This window comes from Oncorhynchus clarkii, chromosome 4, assembly GCF_045791955.1.
Source record: "Oncorhynchus clarkii lewisi isolate Uvic-CL-2024 chromosome 4, UVic_Ocla_1.0, whole genome shotgun sequence".
Lineage (NCBI taxonomy): Eukaryota > Metazoa > Chordata > Actinopteri > Salmoniformes > Salmonidae > Oncorhynchus > Oncorhynchus clarkii.
In genome coordinates this window covers 63240316-63260696 of record NC_092150.1, presented here as the reverse complement: position 1 = coordinate 63260696, position 20381 = coordinate 63240316, and the positions used below count along the sequence as shown (strand labels likewise).

Sequence of the window (20381 nt, the reverse complement as noted above, 5' to 3'; positions counted from 1 at the left end):
GAGCAGAAATCGGAAATAATAGCATAATTGCATTTCACATCTGATCCTCTCTACCAAATGTCAGTCAGGGCCAAACGTAATAAATTTACATTTGAATTCATTATCAGCCAAGTTCATGGACTGTTTTGTGTCTGAGGGCACATGTAGAATTATTCAAGCAGTGTAATAACAATCTGGAACATAGCCCTCGTCTATCTGCAATCTGCACTGTGCCCTAGCTACAGTATGTTTGTTTATTCATGTGCATACGCATTCATAATCTCATAAGTCTGTGAGCTTGTTAGCTAAAAATAAGTTGCTCCTTTGTTGGAGAGAAAAATAGCACCAAACGTCATGATAAATATTCATTACAAGGCAAAAATAGATGCATATACCAGCTTGAGCTGGACATTTCCAGAAGATACCAACAACTGTCATGCTCTGGCTGCAGAGGTATTGGAGGCAATTTACTCTTATACTGTTTTTCTACAGCTATCTGCCTTTTTAGGGTAAAAGGAAATATTCCCCCTGAAGCTAGTCATCTGTAAGTAACCAACCTAATCTAGAGTCCTCCATGGGAAAAGGCTATTCGATAGAGTGTGTACTGAACACTTTCCTTCGCACCAAACATTGAATTAAGTTCAAATCATATAGATACATCAGGAATCTGTGGTAATGCCTATTTCTAAATTCTGTTGAAAATCTTTATGCTTTGCAGTACATAATACATTTCCATTCTGAAATCCTGTGAAAGACAAAAACACAGCAAAGACAATGATCCCTTGACAAACTTTCCAGCTTAGATTCTTAGTTGGAGGCGATTTAGAAGAATGGAGCGCTGACACAATGATCAAACATCAGTTGTCAGATGATTTGTACATGGAATAATAGAAAATGAAAGATTGTGTTGAACCATGCGAAAGGCTTCACTGCATGAAAAGAGAACAAGTGAGTTATGTTTCCCTTCTTAGGGTTATAAATATGACATGGTGACAATAGGAAGAATATAGCACTTTGTGACAGGATGTGAAAATTCTTTGAGATTATAGTGAGATTAGTAATATTCTTGTACTGAACACTTCAACAAAGCCAAAGTGGCTTTAGTGTACCCTGGAAGGAGAACAGAGGTAACACCTGGGACACAAGTAGACTTAACAGTAACACAAGAGGCAGCCTTAGTGTACTTCTCGTTGTATTTATTTGTGAATCAATACAGGTGGAATTAAAGGCTTCATCATTATATTAGCTTCAGAAATAGCAAGCTCTTTCCCCATTTACATTATTTTGCATAATTCTGCACACAGCAGTCTCACCCACCGGTATGAGATTTAAATAAATAAATAACAGCAAAACGTAAACCGGCATTTTGTTCTCTTTAGGGGTCGGCAAAGCAAATTGAAATAGCACATTTACAGTCAACGTTATTTAAATAACACTAAGTATGCTATTTGAGATTATCAGCAACGTACCTATTCAATTATATTTAACAATTGCAGTACATAAATCAACAATAGTGAACAATTGTCCACATTAAGAAATACCCATGTCCATATAGATAGCCTTTTGTTTTATATTTGATTCAATCAACCAAACCCGTTCCCTGGGTTTGGTACATTAAAGTACTGTAAACAGACACTTGTCACTGCTCCAGAGGGCCTGAGCAGTACTGATGAGGTGACTGTACAGTACACAGGAGAAAGAAAACAGACCAAGATGACCCACGTTGGTCTTTATACAGGTACTGTGTATTGCTATCCATAAAACATAAGAGTTGGGGGCATTTACCATGGGGAAATTAAATGCAGGGCCTGGTGCATTGAATTATTACAGTAGGGTGCCCCTGTTGGTTTGGTGAGAGAATAAAAATCCCTTTCCCCTCTCGGTTGAAATATACAGCCTTCTCCTGCAGCACCCCCAACCCATCAGACAGACAGAAGTGACAAGGATCAAAAATCATGATTACTTTCTCATGAATGTATTCATTTCTCTTGACCTGTATGACGTCGGCATTCCAGAGAGACTGGAACAGCTAAAGCCAATCATCTTCTATAATACCAGAGACCCCCCGTGCAGATGGCACTTTCTACATGATGAAAAGTTGCTTGATTGTGATGCACTAAAGGAAATCTGAAGGGTGATAAACTCATAGTCCTCTGCATTTCCAGATTCAGTTTTTAAGTAGATCGAACAGCTTCGTGGCACCGCGCCAACACGAATATAAAAAAAAATATGAAAATTACAATCGTATTGGAGATTCCTATTGGAGATTCTCAGTATGCAATGTGGTTGTCTTAAAAAAAAAAAAAAGAAGAACTTGTGCAATTCGGTTCGCATGAGATGCATCCGCTGGGAAGGACGGTTCTTTGTGCTTCACATCTTTGTCTGTAGACCTCCTAAGGGGAGAAAAAAGAAGAAAAAAAATAGTAGCCTCCCATCTTCGTCAGAGCTCATTACATGCCGATTCCTCCGCCGTCTTGAACATCAAGATGGAGTTGTAGATCTTAATGGCTGGACCCAGCTTGATGCTCATGATCCTCACCAAGTCAACCTGGGTCAACAGCAAGAAGGCTTCGCCATCTATTTGCTGGACAAGAACGTGGGAGGGAGGGAAGAGTTAGAGAAGTCTCACATTTTAAAATGGGCACCATCAAAGCACTTTCTTAATGACCATTTTTGCCTAAGGAATATGTTTCACATTCAACATCCAATAGCACGCAGTTAAGATGCTCAAATAATTCCCTTCAAAGCAAGGTTTTTTAAAGGATTCTCCACCACGAGGGTTATGCAAATGTTCATGCCTCATTAGAGGGGGTGTTATTCAGAGGTTGAGTCATATTCTACTTTTAACAACCTGTCATAAAATCACTCGCTGTTACCGCTGACAGAATGGCACAATATGAACATAAATTCATGAGAACCACGAGAAGAATTTCCTGTGTTTAATGACTTGGATAATCTGTAGAGAATACCCAAATAGGCCTAATTGAGTGGGCGAATCAAAGTACACATTTTTTTTGCCTTAAACCACAGGCCTCTGGGACAATTAAGTTATAGAATTGTTTGTGAACAATTGTTTTCATTGCGTCACAAAAGCAATACAATCAGTAATAGTTTTAAGAGATTATTTGAGGATTAATACAATATACCCATTTGTAGAAAAGATGACCAAAGACTACCTATCCCCAATCCAAGTCTTTGTTTCTGGAGCTGAAAATACTCTGGTTTGATGGGAGAATGAAATGATGGAGGACACGTGAGAGTGAATCAGGCGTCCACCAGCAGACTGTGTGACAGCTGTTTCTAGTGACAGCTGCTCTGTTTGCAGTCCCCAGTCAGTCAATCAGTCAGTCAGTCAGGGACTAGCACTGCATGTCTTATGTATTACTGCTTCCACCACTCAATTTAGCTCCAGAGAAATATGTCTTGAGTTGCCTTTATTAGCCATTGGAACAGCTGGGTAATCCTTTAGTCGTTAACAGTTCTATTAAGTGACTCCATTCATGAATGTCAATCAAGCTGCCAGCATATTCATTATTTTCCCCATTGACCCACTGCCTCAAGTAGAGAGGTTCATGGACACAACAATTATCAATATGCCAACATTTATCTCTAAGGTCCGTTAGTTGAACTACTGAACTCATACAACCCTTACACCTCTACTACACTGCATTAATAAAAGTTGTCATTTAAAAACTACATCCATTGGTGAGTTTTGCAGAGGCACTTAAAACTTCTTAAGCAGACTCAGATGAGACCACACCATTATAAAAGATAATGTGAAGGTGATGCATCCGATGAAACCAAAATTGGATCTTTATAATCCCACAACAGACAGATTAATGGGAAGTCCTTTTCCCAGAAGCCAGTGTGCGTGTCAGTGGAGGCTCCTCAGCTCCCAGCTGTGCCCTGGACACCATATGTGAATTGATTGCCCCCCATCTATCTTCAGAGTTCGTTCTGTTAGGTGACCTAAACTGGGATATGCTTAACACCCAAGCAGTCCTACAATCTAAACTAGATGCCCTCAATCTCACACAAATTATCAAGGAACCCACCAGGTACAACACTAAATCCGTAAACATGGGCACCCTCATATATATTATCCTGACCAACTTGCCCTCTAAATACACCTTTGATGTTTTCAATCAGGATCTCAGCGATCACTGCCTCATTACCTGCATCCGCTATGGGTCCACGGTCAAACGACCACCCCTCATCACTGTCAAACGCTCCCTAAACTGTTATAGACTTATATCCATCCTGCCCTGCCTTTCTAAAGTCTTCGAAAGCCAAGTTAATAAACAGATCACTGACCATTTTGAATCCCACCGTACCTTCTCCGTTGTGCAATCCGGTTTCCGAGCTGGTCACGAGTGCACCTCAGCCACGCTCAAGGTACTAAACGATATCATAACCGCAATCGATAAAAGGCAGCCATCTTCATCGACCTGGCCAAGGCTTTCGAATCTGTCAATCACCGTATTCTTATCAGCAGACTCAACAACCTTGGCTTCTCAAATTACTGCCTCGCCTGGTTCACCAACTACTTCTCAAGAGTTCAGTGTGTCAAATCGGAGGGCCTGTTGTCCGGACCTCTGGCAGTCTCTATGGGGTTCAATTCCCAGCCGACTCTTTTCTCTGTATATATCAACGATGTCGCTCTTGCTGCTGGTGATTCTCTGATCCACCAGTATGCAGACGACACCATATACTCTGGCCCTTCTTTGGACGCTGCGCTAACTAACCTCCAGACGGGCTTCAATGCCATACAACTCTCCTTCCGTGGCCTCCAACTGCTCTTAAATGCCAGTAAAAACAAATGCATGATTTTCAACCGTTCACTGCCTGCACCTGCCCGCCCGTCCAGCATCACTACTCTGGACGGTTCTGACTTAGAGTATGTGGACAACTACAAATACCTAGGTGTCTGGTTATACTGTAACCTCTCCTTCCAGACTCACATCAAACATCTCCAATCCAAAGTTAAATCTAGAATCGGCTTCCTATTTCACAACAAAGCCTCCTTCACTCACGCTGCCAAACATACCCTCGTAAAACTGACTATTCTACCAATCCTCGACTTCGGTGATGTAATTTACAAAATAGCTTCCAATACTCTACTCAGCAAACTGGATGCAGTCTATCACAGTGCCATCCGTTTTGTCACCAAAGCCCCTTATACCTCCCACCACTGCGACCTGTATGCTCTAGTAGGCTGGCCATCGCTTCATATTCGTTGCTAGATCCACTGGCTCCAGGTCATCTATAAGTCTATGCTAGGTAAAGCACCACCTTATCTCAGCTCTACCAAGTCACGATAACAACACCAACCCATAGCACGCGCTCCAGAAGGTATATCTCACTGGTCATCCCCAAAGCCAACACCTCCTTTGGCCGCCTTTCCTTCCAATTCTCTGCTGCCAATGACTGGAACGAATACCTGTAAGAATGCTGTTCAGCCTCCCGGGTGGCACAGTGGTCTAGGGCACTGCATCGCAGTGCTAGCTGTGCCACCAGAGACTCTGGGTTCGCGCCCAGGCTCTGTCGCAGCCGGCCGTGACCGGGAGGTCCATGGGGCGACGCACAATTGGCCTAGCATCGTGAGGGTTTGGCCGGTAGGGATATTCTTGTCTCATCGTGCACTAGCGACTCCTGTGGCGGGCTGGGCGCAGTGCAATGATTACTTTATTCTACATTATGATAAACTGTCCAATGTTTTTTAATGCGTGAAAATGTACAACGGTTCATCCGATATATATGAAAGTACCCTCAAATTAAAGCTGACAGTCTGCACTTCACCCTCATTGTATCCTTTCAACCTCAACGTACTCGAGTACAGAACCAAATATTTAAAAAATGGTCACTGTCCAATGAATTATGGTGCTCACTGTAGGTCCTGGATGGCAGGAAGCTTGGCTGTAGCGCCTTACGATCGGATGCTGAGCAGTTGGCATACCAGGTGGTGATGTAACCGGTCAGGATGCTAACGATGGTGCAACTGTAGAACTTTTTGAAGATGCCCACCCAATCAAAGGATCAGAGAATGAATCTAGTATTGAAAACATAAGCTAAAGCTAGCTAGCACTGCAGTGCATAAAATGTGGTGAGAAAATTGTCTCAGAGTGAGAAAACAATCGTTTAACAAATTAATTTCATCAAAAATGAAGGAGAGACCTATATTTTGTTGTATTTCTTTCACTTTCACTCACTTAGCTAGCGAATGTAGCTTGCTAGTTTAGCCTACTCAAACACCTGGCTCAAAGAGTGAGGGATGCTATGCTAGCTAGCTGACTATCCAACGCTGGAACTCTTCCAAGTCAAGGTAAGCTTTTGTTTTTATTAATTTAATGCCACCGGGGCTTGCCGGTGTAACTGTTAAACTGCTAGGTGCTGACTGTACACTGTACTGCATGATTGTAGTGGATTGACTAATACGATGATAATGATGTAGGCTGTGTGTGGCGGTTATGATATGGTTTGACTTGGGAAGGTTTTTTCGCCTGGTCACAGGAAACTGATGTGTCTGAAGTCCACAAGCGAAGGGAAAAGGTGAGAAGATCAGAAGGAATACAATGATTAAAGGGATCATGCTATTTGTAGCTGCTATGAGAGTGAACTGTGTTTGCGTGTGATCAGGGGTGTATTCATTCCGCCGATTCTGTAGAAAAAAATTATTAAACGGAAGCAAACGGAACAAAATGGGTATAAACACACCTGCATTTGTCCAAAAGAAACTCTTGTTTCCAACTGTTTGACTAATGATTACACTCTAGATCAGCTAGATGCAGGCAAGACTGTGCAAGGCGGTACTGAATGTGTCAATGTCTGTCACCTTGATTACTCAAATTTCTCGCAACCTGTGCACTTACGTTGTAAACTTTCATTTAAAGGGTACGTTGTAAGAACCTCATGATGGGAATAGGGAACATTTGAGTATCATGTAGTAGCCTAAACCTTTTGATGTTACATTGAGTCATCCAATTTGCTGCAATAGAAATAAGGCCATGCTCATGAAAAAAAAGAATCATCCCCCAGTCATCTTAAATGGCAACGACCGCCACTGGTGTGAGTGTGTGTATGTATCAGTGGTTAGCTGCACGTTCTGTACTGAAACTGTACCTCGTCTCTGAAAGTGTGCACGTGTTCCCTACAGCCTGGAAGACCTTGGATGAACTCAATCACCTGTAACACATTGGACATCATGCTTAGTATAGTTATCCAAATGAACAGCACAGTCATTGCACAGCAAGCAACATTGTAGCGACAATGCAAATCATCCATTACCTCCTCCACTGTCCATGAAGCCACTTTGCTTGAAGTGATGCCAGCCACAGTGGGAAGTAGCTTGCTGTGCTGGTCCCAGCAGAAAGGAGAGCTGCTAGGGGATGGCGAGGTGCATGGCATGAACACTGACTGGTGAAGGGCTTGCTGTAGTGTCAGCTCTACTTTAGGGAAGGAAATAAACATACAAAAAAACTCAAATTAATTCACTTAAATTTGGAAAAGCAAGGAATTTGTTGCTGTGATCACCTGAAGATGAACAGCTCGATACTAAAGGGATCTGATGGAAATCTTTGGAAAGGTTAGAAGAAACAGAATGCAGATGCTTGCTGCTCACTCCTAACCATATTGGGAAGCTGCCTGTTTCTTTATCCAGGCATAAACCCAGCTTTGAGCATCTTCCAACGTTTATCTCATAAAATTGACAATTCAAGTGAAGAGGAAAATTGTGGTGTTTTGAGAGTCATTCTAAGGTTTTGATGGAACACAAAGATAAATATTGCCTGGGGAGGAACAATTCTAGAGAAATTCACATTAAGATCACCTCATTGGTTAATTGCACACAAGGTCCAACCAAAATTTGACTTCCGCTTTTAACCCAACCCTTCCGAAAGACACATATTATACATACATATATACATACACATTACATTTTTTACATTTTTATGTAGGAACTAATCTACTGTAGCAAGAGAGGGAAGCAATTACAGTCTGGACCAATTAGAGAGGTAGCAAGGGTCACAGTCACAGACTCATGGGTCATAATTCATTAGGACAAATTTAATGAGGTGACAGTTGTGACACAGCAACTTCATGTAACTTTACTTTGGTTGACGGAGAAACTTACAACAAAACAGTTGTTCGCTTATGAACAAACACCCAGAGGACATCAATATTCACGTTTCAGGGAAATGAGGGAGTATTTTCTGGAAGAGTCTTCACTTGCCATTCTACTGAGTAAATACCTGAGAGGCACTGGGTGTTACTCCTGCATATGCATGTTAGAGAATGATCACTGCTCATTAAATCTAGAATATATACACAAATAAATACATATATATACGCACGCACACACACACACACACACACACACACACACACACACACACACACACACACACACACACACACACACACACACACACACACACACAGAAGTCGAAAGTTTACATGCACTTAGGTTGGAGTCATTAAAACTTGTTTTTCAACCACTCCACAAATTTCTTGTTAACAAACTATAGTTTTGGCAAGTTGGTTAGAATAAGTTTACATACACTAAGATGACTGTGCCTTTAAACAGCTTGGAAAATTCCAGAAAATGATGTCATGGCTTTAGGCTGATAGGCTAATTGACATAATTTGAGTCAATTGGAGGAGTACCTGTGGATGTATTTCAAGGACTACCTTCAAACAGTGCCTCTTTGCTTGACATCATGGGAAAATGAAATCAGACAAGACCTCAGGAAAAATAATTGTAGACCTCCACAAGTCTGGTTCATCCTTGGGAGCAATTTCCAAATGTCTGAAGGTACCATGTTCATCTGTACAAACAATAGTACGCAAGTATAAACACCATGGGACCACGCAGACGTCATACCGCTCAGTAAGGAGACGTGTTCTGTCTCTTAGAGATGAGCGTACCTTGGTGCAAATGTGCAAATCAATCCCAGAACAACAGCAAAGGACCTTGTGTAGATGCTGGAGGAAACAGGAACAAAAGTATCTATATCCACAGTAAGAACAATTCTATATCGACATAACCTGAAGGTCGCTCAGCAAGGAAGAAGCCACGGCTCCAAAACCGCCATAAAAAAGCCAGACTACGGTTTGCAACTGCACATGAGGACGAAGATCATACTTTCCTCTGGTCTGATGAAACAAAAATGGAACTGTTTGGCCATAATGGCCATCATTATGTTTGGAGGAGAAACGGGTAGGCTTGCAAGCCGAATAACACCATCCCAACTGTGATGCACGTGGAAGGCAGCATCACGTTGTGGGGGTGCTTTGCTGCAGGAGGGACTGGTGCACTTCACAAAATATATGGCTTCACGAGAGAGGAAAATTATGTGGATATATTGAAGCAACATCTTAAGACATCAGTCAGCAAGTTAAAGCTTGGTCGCAAATGGGTCTTCCAAATGGACAAAGTTGTGGCAAAATGGCTTAAGGACAACAAAGTCAAGGTATTGGTGTGGCCATCACAAAGCCCTGACCTCAATCCTATAGAAAGTGTGTGGGCAGAACTGAAAAAGCATGGAGGCCTATAAACCTGACTGTTACACCTGCTCTGTCAATAGGAATGGGCCAAAATCCATCCAACTTATTGTGGGAAGCTTGTGGAAGGCTACCCAAAACATTTGACCCAAGTTAAACAATTTAAAGGCATTGCTACCAAATACTAATCGAGTGCATGTAAACGTCTGACCCACTGCGAATGTGATGAAAGAAATTAAAACTGTATGTTCAGTTGAAGTCAGAAATGTACATACACCTTAGCCAAATACATTTAATCCTAGTAAAAATACCCTGTCTTAGGTCAGTTAGGGTCAACACTTTAAAACACTCTAAAACTTTTGATTGGGGTCACTTAGAAATGTCCTTGTTTTTGAAAGAAAAGCACATTTTTGTTCATTAAAATAACATCAAATTGATCAGAAATACAGTGTAGACATTGTTAATGTTGTAAATGACTATTGTAGCTTTAATGGAATATCTACATAGGCCCATTATCAGCAACCATTACTCCTGTGTTCCAATGGCACGTTGTGTTAGCTAATCCAAGTTTATAATTTTAAAAGGCTAATTGATCATTAGAAAACCCTTTTACAATTATGTTAGCACAGCTGAAAACTGTTGTACTGATTAAAGAAGCAATAAAACTGGCCTTCTTCACGAGACTAGTTGAGTATCTGGAGCATCAGCATTTTTTGGGTTCGATTACAGGCTCAAAATGGCCAGAAAAAAAAGAACTTTCTTCTGAAACTCGTCAGTCTATTCTTGTTCTGAGAAATTAAGGCTCTTCCATGCGAGAAATTGCCAAGAAACTGAAGATCTCGTACAACGCTGTGTACTACTTCCTTCAGAGAACAGCGCAAACTGTCTCTAACCAGAATAGAAAGAGGAGTGGGAGGCCCCGGTGCACAACTGAGCAAGAGGACAAGTACATTAGAGTGTCTAGTTTGAGAAACAGACGCCTCACAAGTCCTCAACTGGCAGCTTCATTAAATAGTAGCCGCAAAACACCAGTCTCAACGTCAGCAGTGAAGAAGCGACTCCGGGATGCTGGCCTTCTTGGCCGAATTGCAAAGAAAAAGCCATATCTCAGACTGGCCAATAAAAATAAAAGATTAAGACGGGCAAAAGAACACAGACAATGGACAGAGGAACTCTGCCTAGAAGGTCAGCATCCCGGAGTCGCCTCTTCACTGTTGACGTTGAGACTGATGTTTTGCGGGTACCATTTAATGAAGCTGCCAGTTGAGGACTTGTGAGGCATCTGTTTGGGTAGGCACAAAACTACCTTCATACTTCACTTGTTTTGTGGCACTTGTGGCGGTCGTAGAGCAAAATGGAAAATGTCGTGTTCCTTGAGAGTCTCCCCTTTCCATAGAGTGGTCATAATAGTTTGTATGTCAAACGTTTGGAACGCTACAGACATTTACGTGAGAAGACTGATTTTCAGGATGTCTCATGATTGGACAAACACCGTTCTAGCTCTGCCACCTTTCATCACAGATGGGGAAGTGCGGCACTGGCGGGATGCAGTGGGTTGTTATGTAATTTAGATTGACGCATCGACTCTGGGGGGTTAAACCCACATTCTAATCGTAAACCCCTTTAAATCGGATCTAAAATCCCTCATGACCATATTATAATTCTACTGCGTCGATGAAGCAACTGCCTTCTTCATTTCATCTGTTTATCTTACTTCACTCCAGTGCATTTTGCAAAGCTCCAGAACGTGATCAGACTCACTCACCATCACATTTAGCTTTAACAATACTGTGATCCATGTTAATATGAATGCTTTTTTTTTTTATTCTTTAAATCCTCACATAAGGGCCTAAAACCAAAGTCGTGCATTAAGTTTGACTACGATAAAATATATTTTGTAAGTTGTTGATTTGTACATGTTTATCTGCTCCATGCGGCACCACTGACTATACTAGGCATCAGAATGAAAAGAACAAATTAAGACATTAACAGAATAAGGAGCATTTGTTGCTGTATAGGATGCATAGGTCTCGGTATAATCACATGAAAGGGACCCATATAAAGTGACATGGAGAGAGATGGAGCTTTGAAAACTCCTTACAGAAGGTGATCAAAGCCAAAGTGCCTTTACTGTCCAAGGCAGATATACAGACTAATTAACCCAGCATCATCCTAAACGGAGCTAGAGGAGAGCGACCGAGTCATTCAACGTCACCAAGAAACATCTATTCCCTTATTGTAATTAAGTATATCTTCCACGGCTGTACATGAAGTACATGCTGTTTACAGTTGCTACACACAGAGCAGTGGCAGACCCCGCAACTGTCAGAAAGGCCAGTGCCGTTTGATGTCTGTTTCAGGAAAACATCTTCTGTGTGTCTCTGTATTCAAAGAGTATTTCCCTCCAGTTTGCTGCTTGCTGCTGGTTCACTCTCATTACTGTCTGTTACCTTCTATCCCTTCAGAGGAGTGAGAACTCAAAGGACCGGAGCAGAGCCTTGGATGTTCCGACACTGGAACATCACACAAGGAACCCTGAATCCACTGTACTGTACTGTGGAAGGAGTGAGTCATCCCTATTGCTTTAAGCTTTTCCCTATTGTCTTTAGGTTCGGTTTAAACTACACTGCAAAAGACAGTTTTGGTACTCAGTGCTGTTCGGTTTCATTGGGAGAGGATGAGAATATTGGAATTCTCAATAAATGAACTAAAACCAAAAGGAGCTAGGGCTCAAATGACGACAAACAAGACATTCAAATCATTTTGGCGCGTGCCAAAGACATTAACATCCACATAATAACACTGTGTGAAACTTTTGTTTTGAGAGCGTGTGCCTAGCTCTGGCAAGACGCAGAGTGAGGGGAGCAGACATCCCAAGAGGTCAACACATTCAGCATAGTAAAAGACAGAGGGAGGATGGATCTACATTACTGATTCACACTGTGAAGGAAGGCACTGGGTAATGAGTGGGAGGCCATAGATCAGACTGTACTAGAGAGAGACACCGTGCAGTGACGCCCTTAAGATATTTGAACGATAGGAAGAATAGAATGTTGTACAGACACAGTACCTTTGGTTTCCATTATGCATGACACCTCACTCTCCATTTCTTCCTCCACCGGCTCCTCGACCTTCCTCTGTTTGCATGGCCGCCCAACCCTGGGAGAGAGAAGGGAGTCAATAGAGACACACAGATAGGGCAGTACTGCAGGGACTGAACTCACACAATTTGGAACAAACTTTTCATTACATATTGAGTCACTACTTCATTGATTATCACTGTGCATTCCAAGATGTTCCAATACTAGCAGTCACTACTCCTGGGATGAAAATGTCATTGCTTGTAATCACTTTTAAATCCTAAGAACTGTTCCGTCATACTCAAGCAACACGCTGCTCTGGTTGAGTCTTGATAAATCCTAAATAGCAGGGTGATGACTTGAGTTTCTCTCTAAATTAAACTTAGCTCAGGCATTCTGTCGCCTCTCTTCTCCATGTGCGCAGAAATAGTTTTGTGCATTGGACTGAAAGAAGCTCCCAACTCCTGAATAAAATGAAGATAAAACTTAGCCCCCGTCCCTGGACAACCAATTAATCTATGCAAATAAGTTTTAGCATTTAAATAACCTATACAAATCAAGCTGCCCACATATTCCATCAGTTATCTGAAATACCAACACGTCTCTGAGGCCATACATGTGGAGTAGAAATGTCTAGTAAAATGGGATTGAGTGCATATTAGAAATACCTGCTCATAATGACATTTGATTGTTTGATTATATTTTTTTTAAAGAGAAACAGCATGATGTCATATATGACTCATTGAAATCTGATGAAAATAGTGCATGATGGTTTTGGTAGTGTATGCCTAAGGAGGGACTTATATAAATGAAAGGAAGGTAATTGTAGGGCAGGCATTAACCTCGTCTCCAGCCTCGAGAGAGAGCCGGCTGGTGGACAAGATTAGGCAGGCATGAGTCAGATGACAGTTTGACAAAGCTCAGGGAAGATGCTGTGGAGAGGCTTGGTAATTACAGCAATCTTCAATTATACTACGCTGACTGTGGCTCTCTCTGTGTGGTAATAAATGTGGTCCAGAAAATATATATATATATTTTTTAAAGCGAGAGAGAGAGGGACAGTTGTTGGCTATTAGGGAGCGGAGGCCGTGCAGCGTGTGTGAATGTGTGAGATAGATACAGGAGGCTCGGAGTACCAGAGCAGCAACGGAGGGAGAGACGACTTCTTGCTAGTTACAGTTGAAGTCGGAAGTTTACATACACTTAGGTTGGAGTCATTAAAACTAATTTTTCAACCACTCCACACATTTCTTGTTAACAAACTATCGTTTTGGAAAGTCAGATAGGACTTCTACTTTGTACAAGTCATTTTTCCAACAATTGTTTACAGACAGATTTTTCACTTGTAATTCACTGTATCAAAATTCCAGTGGGTCAGAAGTTGACTGTGCCTTTAAAACAGCTTGGAAAATTCCATCATTGGAAAATCAAAAGAAATCAGCCAAGACCTCAGGAAAAAAATTGGAGACCTCCACAAGTCTGGTTCATCCTTGGGAGCATTTTTCAAATGCCTGAAGGCACCACGTTCATCTGTACAAACAATAGTACGCAAGTATAAACACCATGGGACCACGCGGACGTCATGCCGCTCAGGAAGGAGACGCATTCTGTCTCGTAGAGATGAATGTACTTTGGTGCAAAAAGTGCAAATCCCAGAGCAACAGCAAAGGACCTCGTGAAGATGCTGGAGGAAACAGGTACAAAAGTATCTATATCCACACTAAAACGAGTCCTATATCGACGTAACCTGAAAGGCCGCTCAGCAAGGAAGAAGCCACTGCTCCAAAACCGCCATAAAAAAGCCAGACTACGGTTTGCAACTGCACATGGGGACAAAGATTGTACTTTTTGGAGAAATGTCCTCTGGTCTGATGAAACAAAAATAGAACTGTTTGGCCTTAATGACCATCGTTATGTTTGGAGGAAAAAGGGGGAGGCTTGCAAGCCGAAGAACACCATCCCAACCGTGAAGCACGGGGGTGGCAGCATCATATTGTGGGGGTGCTTTGCTGCAGGAGGGACTGGTGCACTTCACAAAATAGATGGCATCATGAGAGAGAAAAATGATGTGGATATATTGAAGCAACATCTCAAGACATCAGTCAGGAAGTTAAAGCTTGGTCGCAAATGAGTCTTCCAAATGAACAATGACCCCAAGCATATTTACAAAGTTGTGGCAAAATGGCTCAAGAACAGCAAAGTCAAGGTATTGGAGTGGCCATCACAAAGCCCTGACCTCAATCCAATAGAAAATTTGTGGGCAGAACTGAAAAAACATGTGCGAGCAAGGAGGCCTACAAACCTGACTCAGTTACACCAGCTCTGTCAGGAGGAATGGGCCAAAATTCACCCAACTTATTTAGGGAAGGTTATGGAAGGCTACCCTAAACATTTGACCCAAGTTAAACAATTTAAAGGTAATGCTACAAAATACTAATTGAGTGTATGTAAACTTCTGACTCACTGGGAATGTGATGAAAGAAATAAAAGCTGAAATAAATCATTCTCTCTACCATTATTCTGACATTTCACATTCTTAAAATAAAGTGGTGATCCTAACTGACCTAAAACAGGGAATTTTTACTTGGAATAAATGTCAGGAAGTGTGAAAAACTGAGTTTAAATGTATTTGGCTAAGGTGTATGTAAACTTCCGAATTCAACTGAATATATATCGTCTCATCCGATTGCATAGTACCTGTCTTGACTATGTCAAACTGAGAGAAGCTAGCTAATTAGGCTAATTGAGGCTCCACTCAGATGATAGCCTAAATAGCAGCCTACCTGTTGGCTTTTGGTCGTTGTAGCCTTTCTTTCTCATTTCACTTTTAATTCTGTCATTTTAATCCCATCTTTCATTGATTAAATATCCCCTAACTTGCTTGCCACATAAGCAGAGCAGCAATGCAATTGTCTCTCTCGCTCTCCTCTGCGGGAAGTGCACGGACCAGAGCGCACGCCTTTTTTTAGCAACTTTTTCCCCCAAATCATCAATATATAGTCGCATCATGCAGCCCATATATGTTTTTGATTTCTAAGACATTCCCAGGTTTATAGGCCTATCACAACTAAATAAATAATAGGTCTTGTTGTGATGGCAAAGGCTATACGAAATGGTTTTATACGACTGCTTAAAACGTAGATGCTCCAAAGGCGCGCATCAGCAGCTCGTATGAGTGGAAGCCCGGAGATGCTAAAATGTGTTTATGTTAATTAACAAGTAAATTACCGCAAGACCGCCAGTCATTTGCATGACAATTACCGGCTGACGAAACGTAGTGACTGCCACAGCCCTACATCAGGTCCTCACAATCCTATCAGTCGAACACTGGACCAGCCGGCAGTAACGACACAGTCGCACACCGCTCAACCATCAGATTGAGTGCAGGTTCTGTCAGCCATTCCGGATAGTGCAGGGCTTTTCACGTGTATTGTAAGGGCCACTCACCTCCTTTTTGGCTCTGTGCCGGCGGGTTTCTTGATTGACCGCTCCATGGCACTCGCCACCCCGATGCCAGCCTTCTCGCCCCTGCCAGGCTTGTCCAGGTGATTTGGGTTGGCGCTTAAGTGCTTGCTAAGAAATTGGCAGAGAAATGTTTTTTTTTAAGTACAATAATAAGAGAGCCATGTTTGGCGTGGAACGGTTAAGCATGAGAGTCACTTCAGACAGAAATAGATGAGAGCTGTTCGCACTTTTTTTTGGGGGGGGGGGGGGGGGGGGGTGTTAAAATGCTCAAAGGAATTTGGAAATGAAGTTGAACTGCAAAATTCGAAGCTACACGATGATAGTCTCGGCCAAACTCTACAGTCTAATACGCCTACGCTGGAATCATACATTTCCCCCTACAATATCTGTCTCAGACTGTCTTGAGAATATATTGTAGTTAAAGCAGTGTTTTGGTTGCTGATTGGTCCTTACTCTGCAGTGAGAGCTGGAGCTGGGATGATATCTGGGTTGGGTTCTGCCCGTCGGGGTCGCCCCAATCCTCCTGACCCTGGCATCTCACCACTCAGACGGTCTGGCAGCACTGAGTCCTTGTTGATGTTGATGTCAGAGTATGGGCATCCCATCGCACTGCAAATCAGAGCATATACATTATTACAAATGACTGATTTAAGGAAAAAAAGACTTGGTGTAATAACTTCATAATAGGCCTTAATTACAACTTAATAAGGTGTTAATAACAAGACAAGATATTAATTCACACATCAGTGATCTTGGGGACAGAATCAAAAGCTAATATAAGCAAAGCAGCAGAGAGATATGTATATTTATTTTTTAAGGCAGCTCGCTCACACTGAGTGTGTGCCACAAACGCTCTTTCCTGTCTAATCGGGGAAACATTGATGTTGGCATAAAACAGTTTACACCGTTCCTAGTACTACTCAATAGTCACTACAGCCAACCCCAGAGTTTCTGGGGATGAAGTGATTCATTCCAGGGTGATGAATCTCAATTTGGAAACATTGAACGTGCTCTAACTCAAGCTACAGACAATAGCAGTCTGTAGACTGAGACTACTTCATTCACAACGCCTTGTCATCGTCCACCTGTGTAATTTGTTATTTCTCATTATCTTAGGGGGAAACATACTTTACCTCAACTAAAAAGGAAAGGATCTATATAAACAACATATTTGCACTGAAATGGTTAGGTAAGCCTCGCTGTCACACTGCGACCACTCTGACTGACGAGGGGAGAGAGAAAGAGAGATTGCGTTTCTCCCTTTCTCTCACTCTCTGCTAATCCCCCTCTCATTTTTCTTGGCTGCTGTCACACATTTCTTTGCATAATGAGGGCTCTTTCCCATCCTTTCTGTGCGTAGCTAGCTGTCGCTCTACCGCTTTAATATTCCAGGTTTGCCAACAAACACTGATAAAGCACCTCTCATCCCATAGATACATTTTAATACACTACATTCTGTACTCAGGCTCCAAGTTAATCAGCTCACATTACAGACACTGAACCAACGGACTGTGTCCCTATTAAAAAGTCTCTCTACCGCAGTGTGCACGACCTCCGGTCACTCCGTAATAAAGCACAGCAACGTCGGGAGAAAGACCTAGAGTCATTATGCCTTTTCTGCCAATATGTTTCTGTTCACATTAGTAGATCTCCAGCTGGAGGGGTACATGCTGTACGAAAGCCCGGTGAGGCAGAGGTGGGTGTATGGAGAGTGGAGGCGCGGTTTCTCAGGAGAAAAGGGTAAGAATTGTGATGAATACTGATGGGAGAGAGTGACACTCATGTGCTTACACCGCTGTGCCTCTAGCTCCACACAGCCAATTATACAGGCTCTATACAGCCTCACCCCAGGGGCATTCGGGTACGTGTGGATCATGTACAATACCTACCTATATTGTTGACCTCCGGACCTACCACAGCTGCTGTAGGCTAACACTCACTTTCAGTAGGAATACATTGGGTGTCTCTTGCATTATGAGTCTCTATGCTACAGTAATAAACATAACTGGTAACTGGTGGATCAATGAGCCTGAAGCCCAGTTTGACCAGCAACAAGTGACCATTCACCGACAAGTAGCGATATGAAGCCTGTTGGGGTTACAAGTGGACATTTCTATTGGATGGTAGTTTTGATGGCCTGGCCAGCCAGACAGAGTGATTGCTCTGTGTGGGTACCTGTGGTGGCCAGAGTAGCGGGCTCCTTTGATGTGGCCCACACCTTTACACCCTGGGGTGGGACATCCGCCCTGCTCAGACGACTCAAACAGCTCCTGTGGACCTGGGGATGAGGAGAGGAGAGGGGGGTGAGATATTACATCCAGATCTACCTAGTGATACCCTATTCACTACATGACTTCAGGCGAACCATCCTAAAATAATGTTCATCTAATCTAGCCGATTAATGTCATGTGAATGTGCAGTGTCCATATTAGGATAGCCTCAGTCACAAGGAGTTGGTGTCAACATCCCAAGGAGCTGGTACTATTGACAGTCAGTACAGGAAGAGAGAAAGCACATATGTCCCTGGATGTGTCCATATGACACGAGTGAGCTGCCATGTGGAGCGGTAACTCTTGCTCTGAGAACGCAGCTCTGTACTCTGAAACATGACGGCAGTATCAGCTGCACTCTAATCACAACTCCTCACTCCACGTTTCCATGGACACCACTACACAGGGAGAAATTAGTAGTAAGTGGAAAGGGAGGCAGAGAGAAGTTCATTGTTCAGCTCCCAGCATCCTCAGGGTAAAATGCAGGATATTGACCACAGAGAGCCAGGACTCATGAGCCATCAAAGAGTCATTTTGAATAATTTGCTTTTTTCCCCACCAACAAGGCTTCCTCCCACCACTCCTTCAATATAACAACAGCAGATCAGATTAAATCGACGCAGAGACGGAACCGTCTTTTCAGGGAAAAGCATAGCGATTGAACGGGATAAGAAATAGCAGCGTCCATTGAGGCCTGGCTCTAAGTGTGTCTGCTAGGAACCGTAGGTCTGGAACTGAGGCAGGGAGCTGGACATGAATAGATTAGGATGAGTCATAAAGCCACTCACTGATCGGGGGCTGGAGGGGGTGGCCTGTCTTAGCACACCAGCCCGCAGGGTGGATGTCTGGACTGTCTGTGTCCACCCAGTAGTCATACTCATCCGTCCAGCCATCAAAATGGATCTGGAGGAACACACACCAAGGACAAACAGTCACAGTAGAGTCTGACCACATACAATAAATATAGAAATGTGGGAAAAAGAGATTTAATCAAAATCATGGTCGAATGATAAAGACATATCTTGGAGATTAGAAGCTGAACTACTGATTGCGTCAATCTAGCTGACAAGCACCGTCTCGGACTGAAGCCCCTGGCACTGCCCTTACAGCTGGAGGAGGCTAGCCCGGGCTATCTGTGGGAGGCCGACACACAGCATAGTTGGTAACTATCGCTCATCCTCTGTTCTTATCCACACTCCTGACAATGATAGTGTGCTTCACAGTGTGGGGCAAACAAGAGGAGACAGGAGCACACCAGGGTGTCGTGGGAAGGCAGACCCTCCTAGTACACAGCCTGCTTCCCTGCCTTGCTAAATACAATTGTTATTAGTTCAGTTGAAGACAACATGAAATATGAAGCATGCGCTGGCACAAAGGGACTGAAGATGGGGAGACAGCATGAGAATGTATGTGATGCTTGAAGGACAATGAGAGCATGAAACGCATGTAGTGTTGGTTCGTGTATGAGTGGTGAGAGTGATGGTGGTGGGGGTATGGATGGAGCTTCAGAAAACAGTCTTGGAATGAGTGAGAGAAGACAGGGTTCCGAGGTAGGAGGTCAAGATCAAAATCGAAAGCCTTGTGTATAAAGTGACAAGTGACAGTAGAGAAACCAAAGCTAAGCTGAAGTAGTATGAGTTTAGAAACCTGGAGGGACTGTATAGACTGGAGCTATGCTATCTAGGGCTATTCTTGCTCCATGCGCAGAAGGGTTTAGACTGAGATGACTGAACAGTATAGGCATAAGTAGGGCAGAGGGAGAGGCACTGACATACACCTCAGGCAGCCAGCTGTCCATCGACTCCCAACACTGACCTACTGTTCACTTCAGAGTTCAAAGAGCATGGAGAGCAGAGCTCTCCTGAAAATGGTCTCAAGGAGAGAGTCAAGGAGATGTTAATTTGATGTACTGGAAACTGGAATAGAGGGACAATGGTGAGGTCTTGAATAATTTGTATATGTATTCCCAGTAAATCAGCACATTTCTCCCACAGGACACCTTCATACAGAGTTCATCTCCCAATTTTCCACGTAGAGCTGGAGTTTCATCATTTTTTTGTTCTTTGAAATGTTTCAGAGAAATCTGTAG

The 20381-nt window shown here is 42.8% G+C and overlaps 1 protein-coding gene across 1 annotated transcript in view; it reads right to left on the bottom strand.

Annotated features, from left to right (window-relative positions):
• Positions 1-1154: 1154 nt before the first annotated feature.
• The window catches only part of LOC139407770 (L3MBTL histone methyl-lysine binding protein 3), a 30885-nt gene continuing 11658 nt past the window's right edge, over positions 1155-20381 (bottom strand). Inside the window, exons 14-21 of the mRNA XM_071151630.1 lie at positions 19081-19195; positions 18198-18300; positions 16476-16631; positions 16005-16130; positions 12548-12636; positions 7264-7421; positions 7099-7161; positions 1155-2563 (exon numbers count right to left, since the gene is read on the bottom strand). Coding sequence (XP_071007731.1) covers positions 2420-2563; positions 7099-7161; positions 7264-7421; positions 12548-12636; positions 16005-16130; positions 16476-16631; positions 18198-18300; positions 19081-19195 — 954 coding nt within the window. The 3' untranslated portion in view covers positions 1155-2419. The remainder of the gene's footprint in view (positions 2564-7098; positions 7162-7263; positions 7422-12547; positions 12637-16004; positions 16131-16475; positions 16632-18197; positions 18301-19080; positions 19196-20381) is intronic.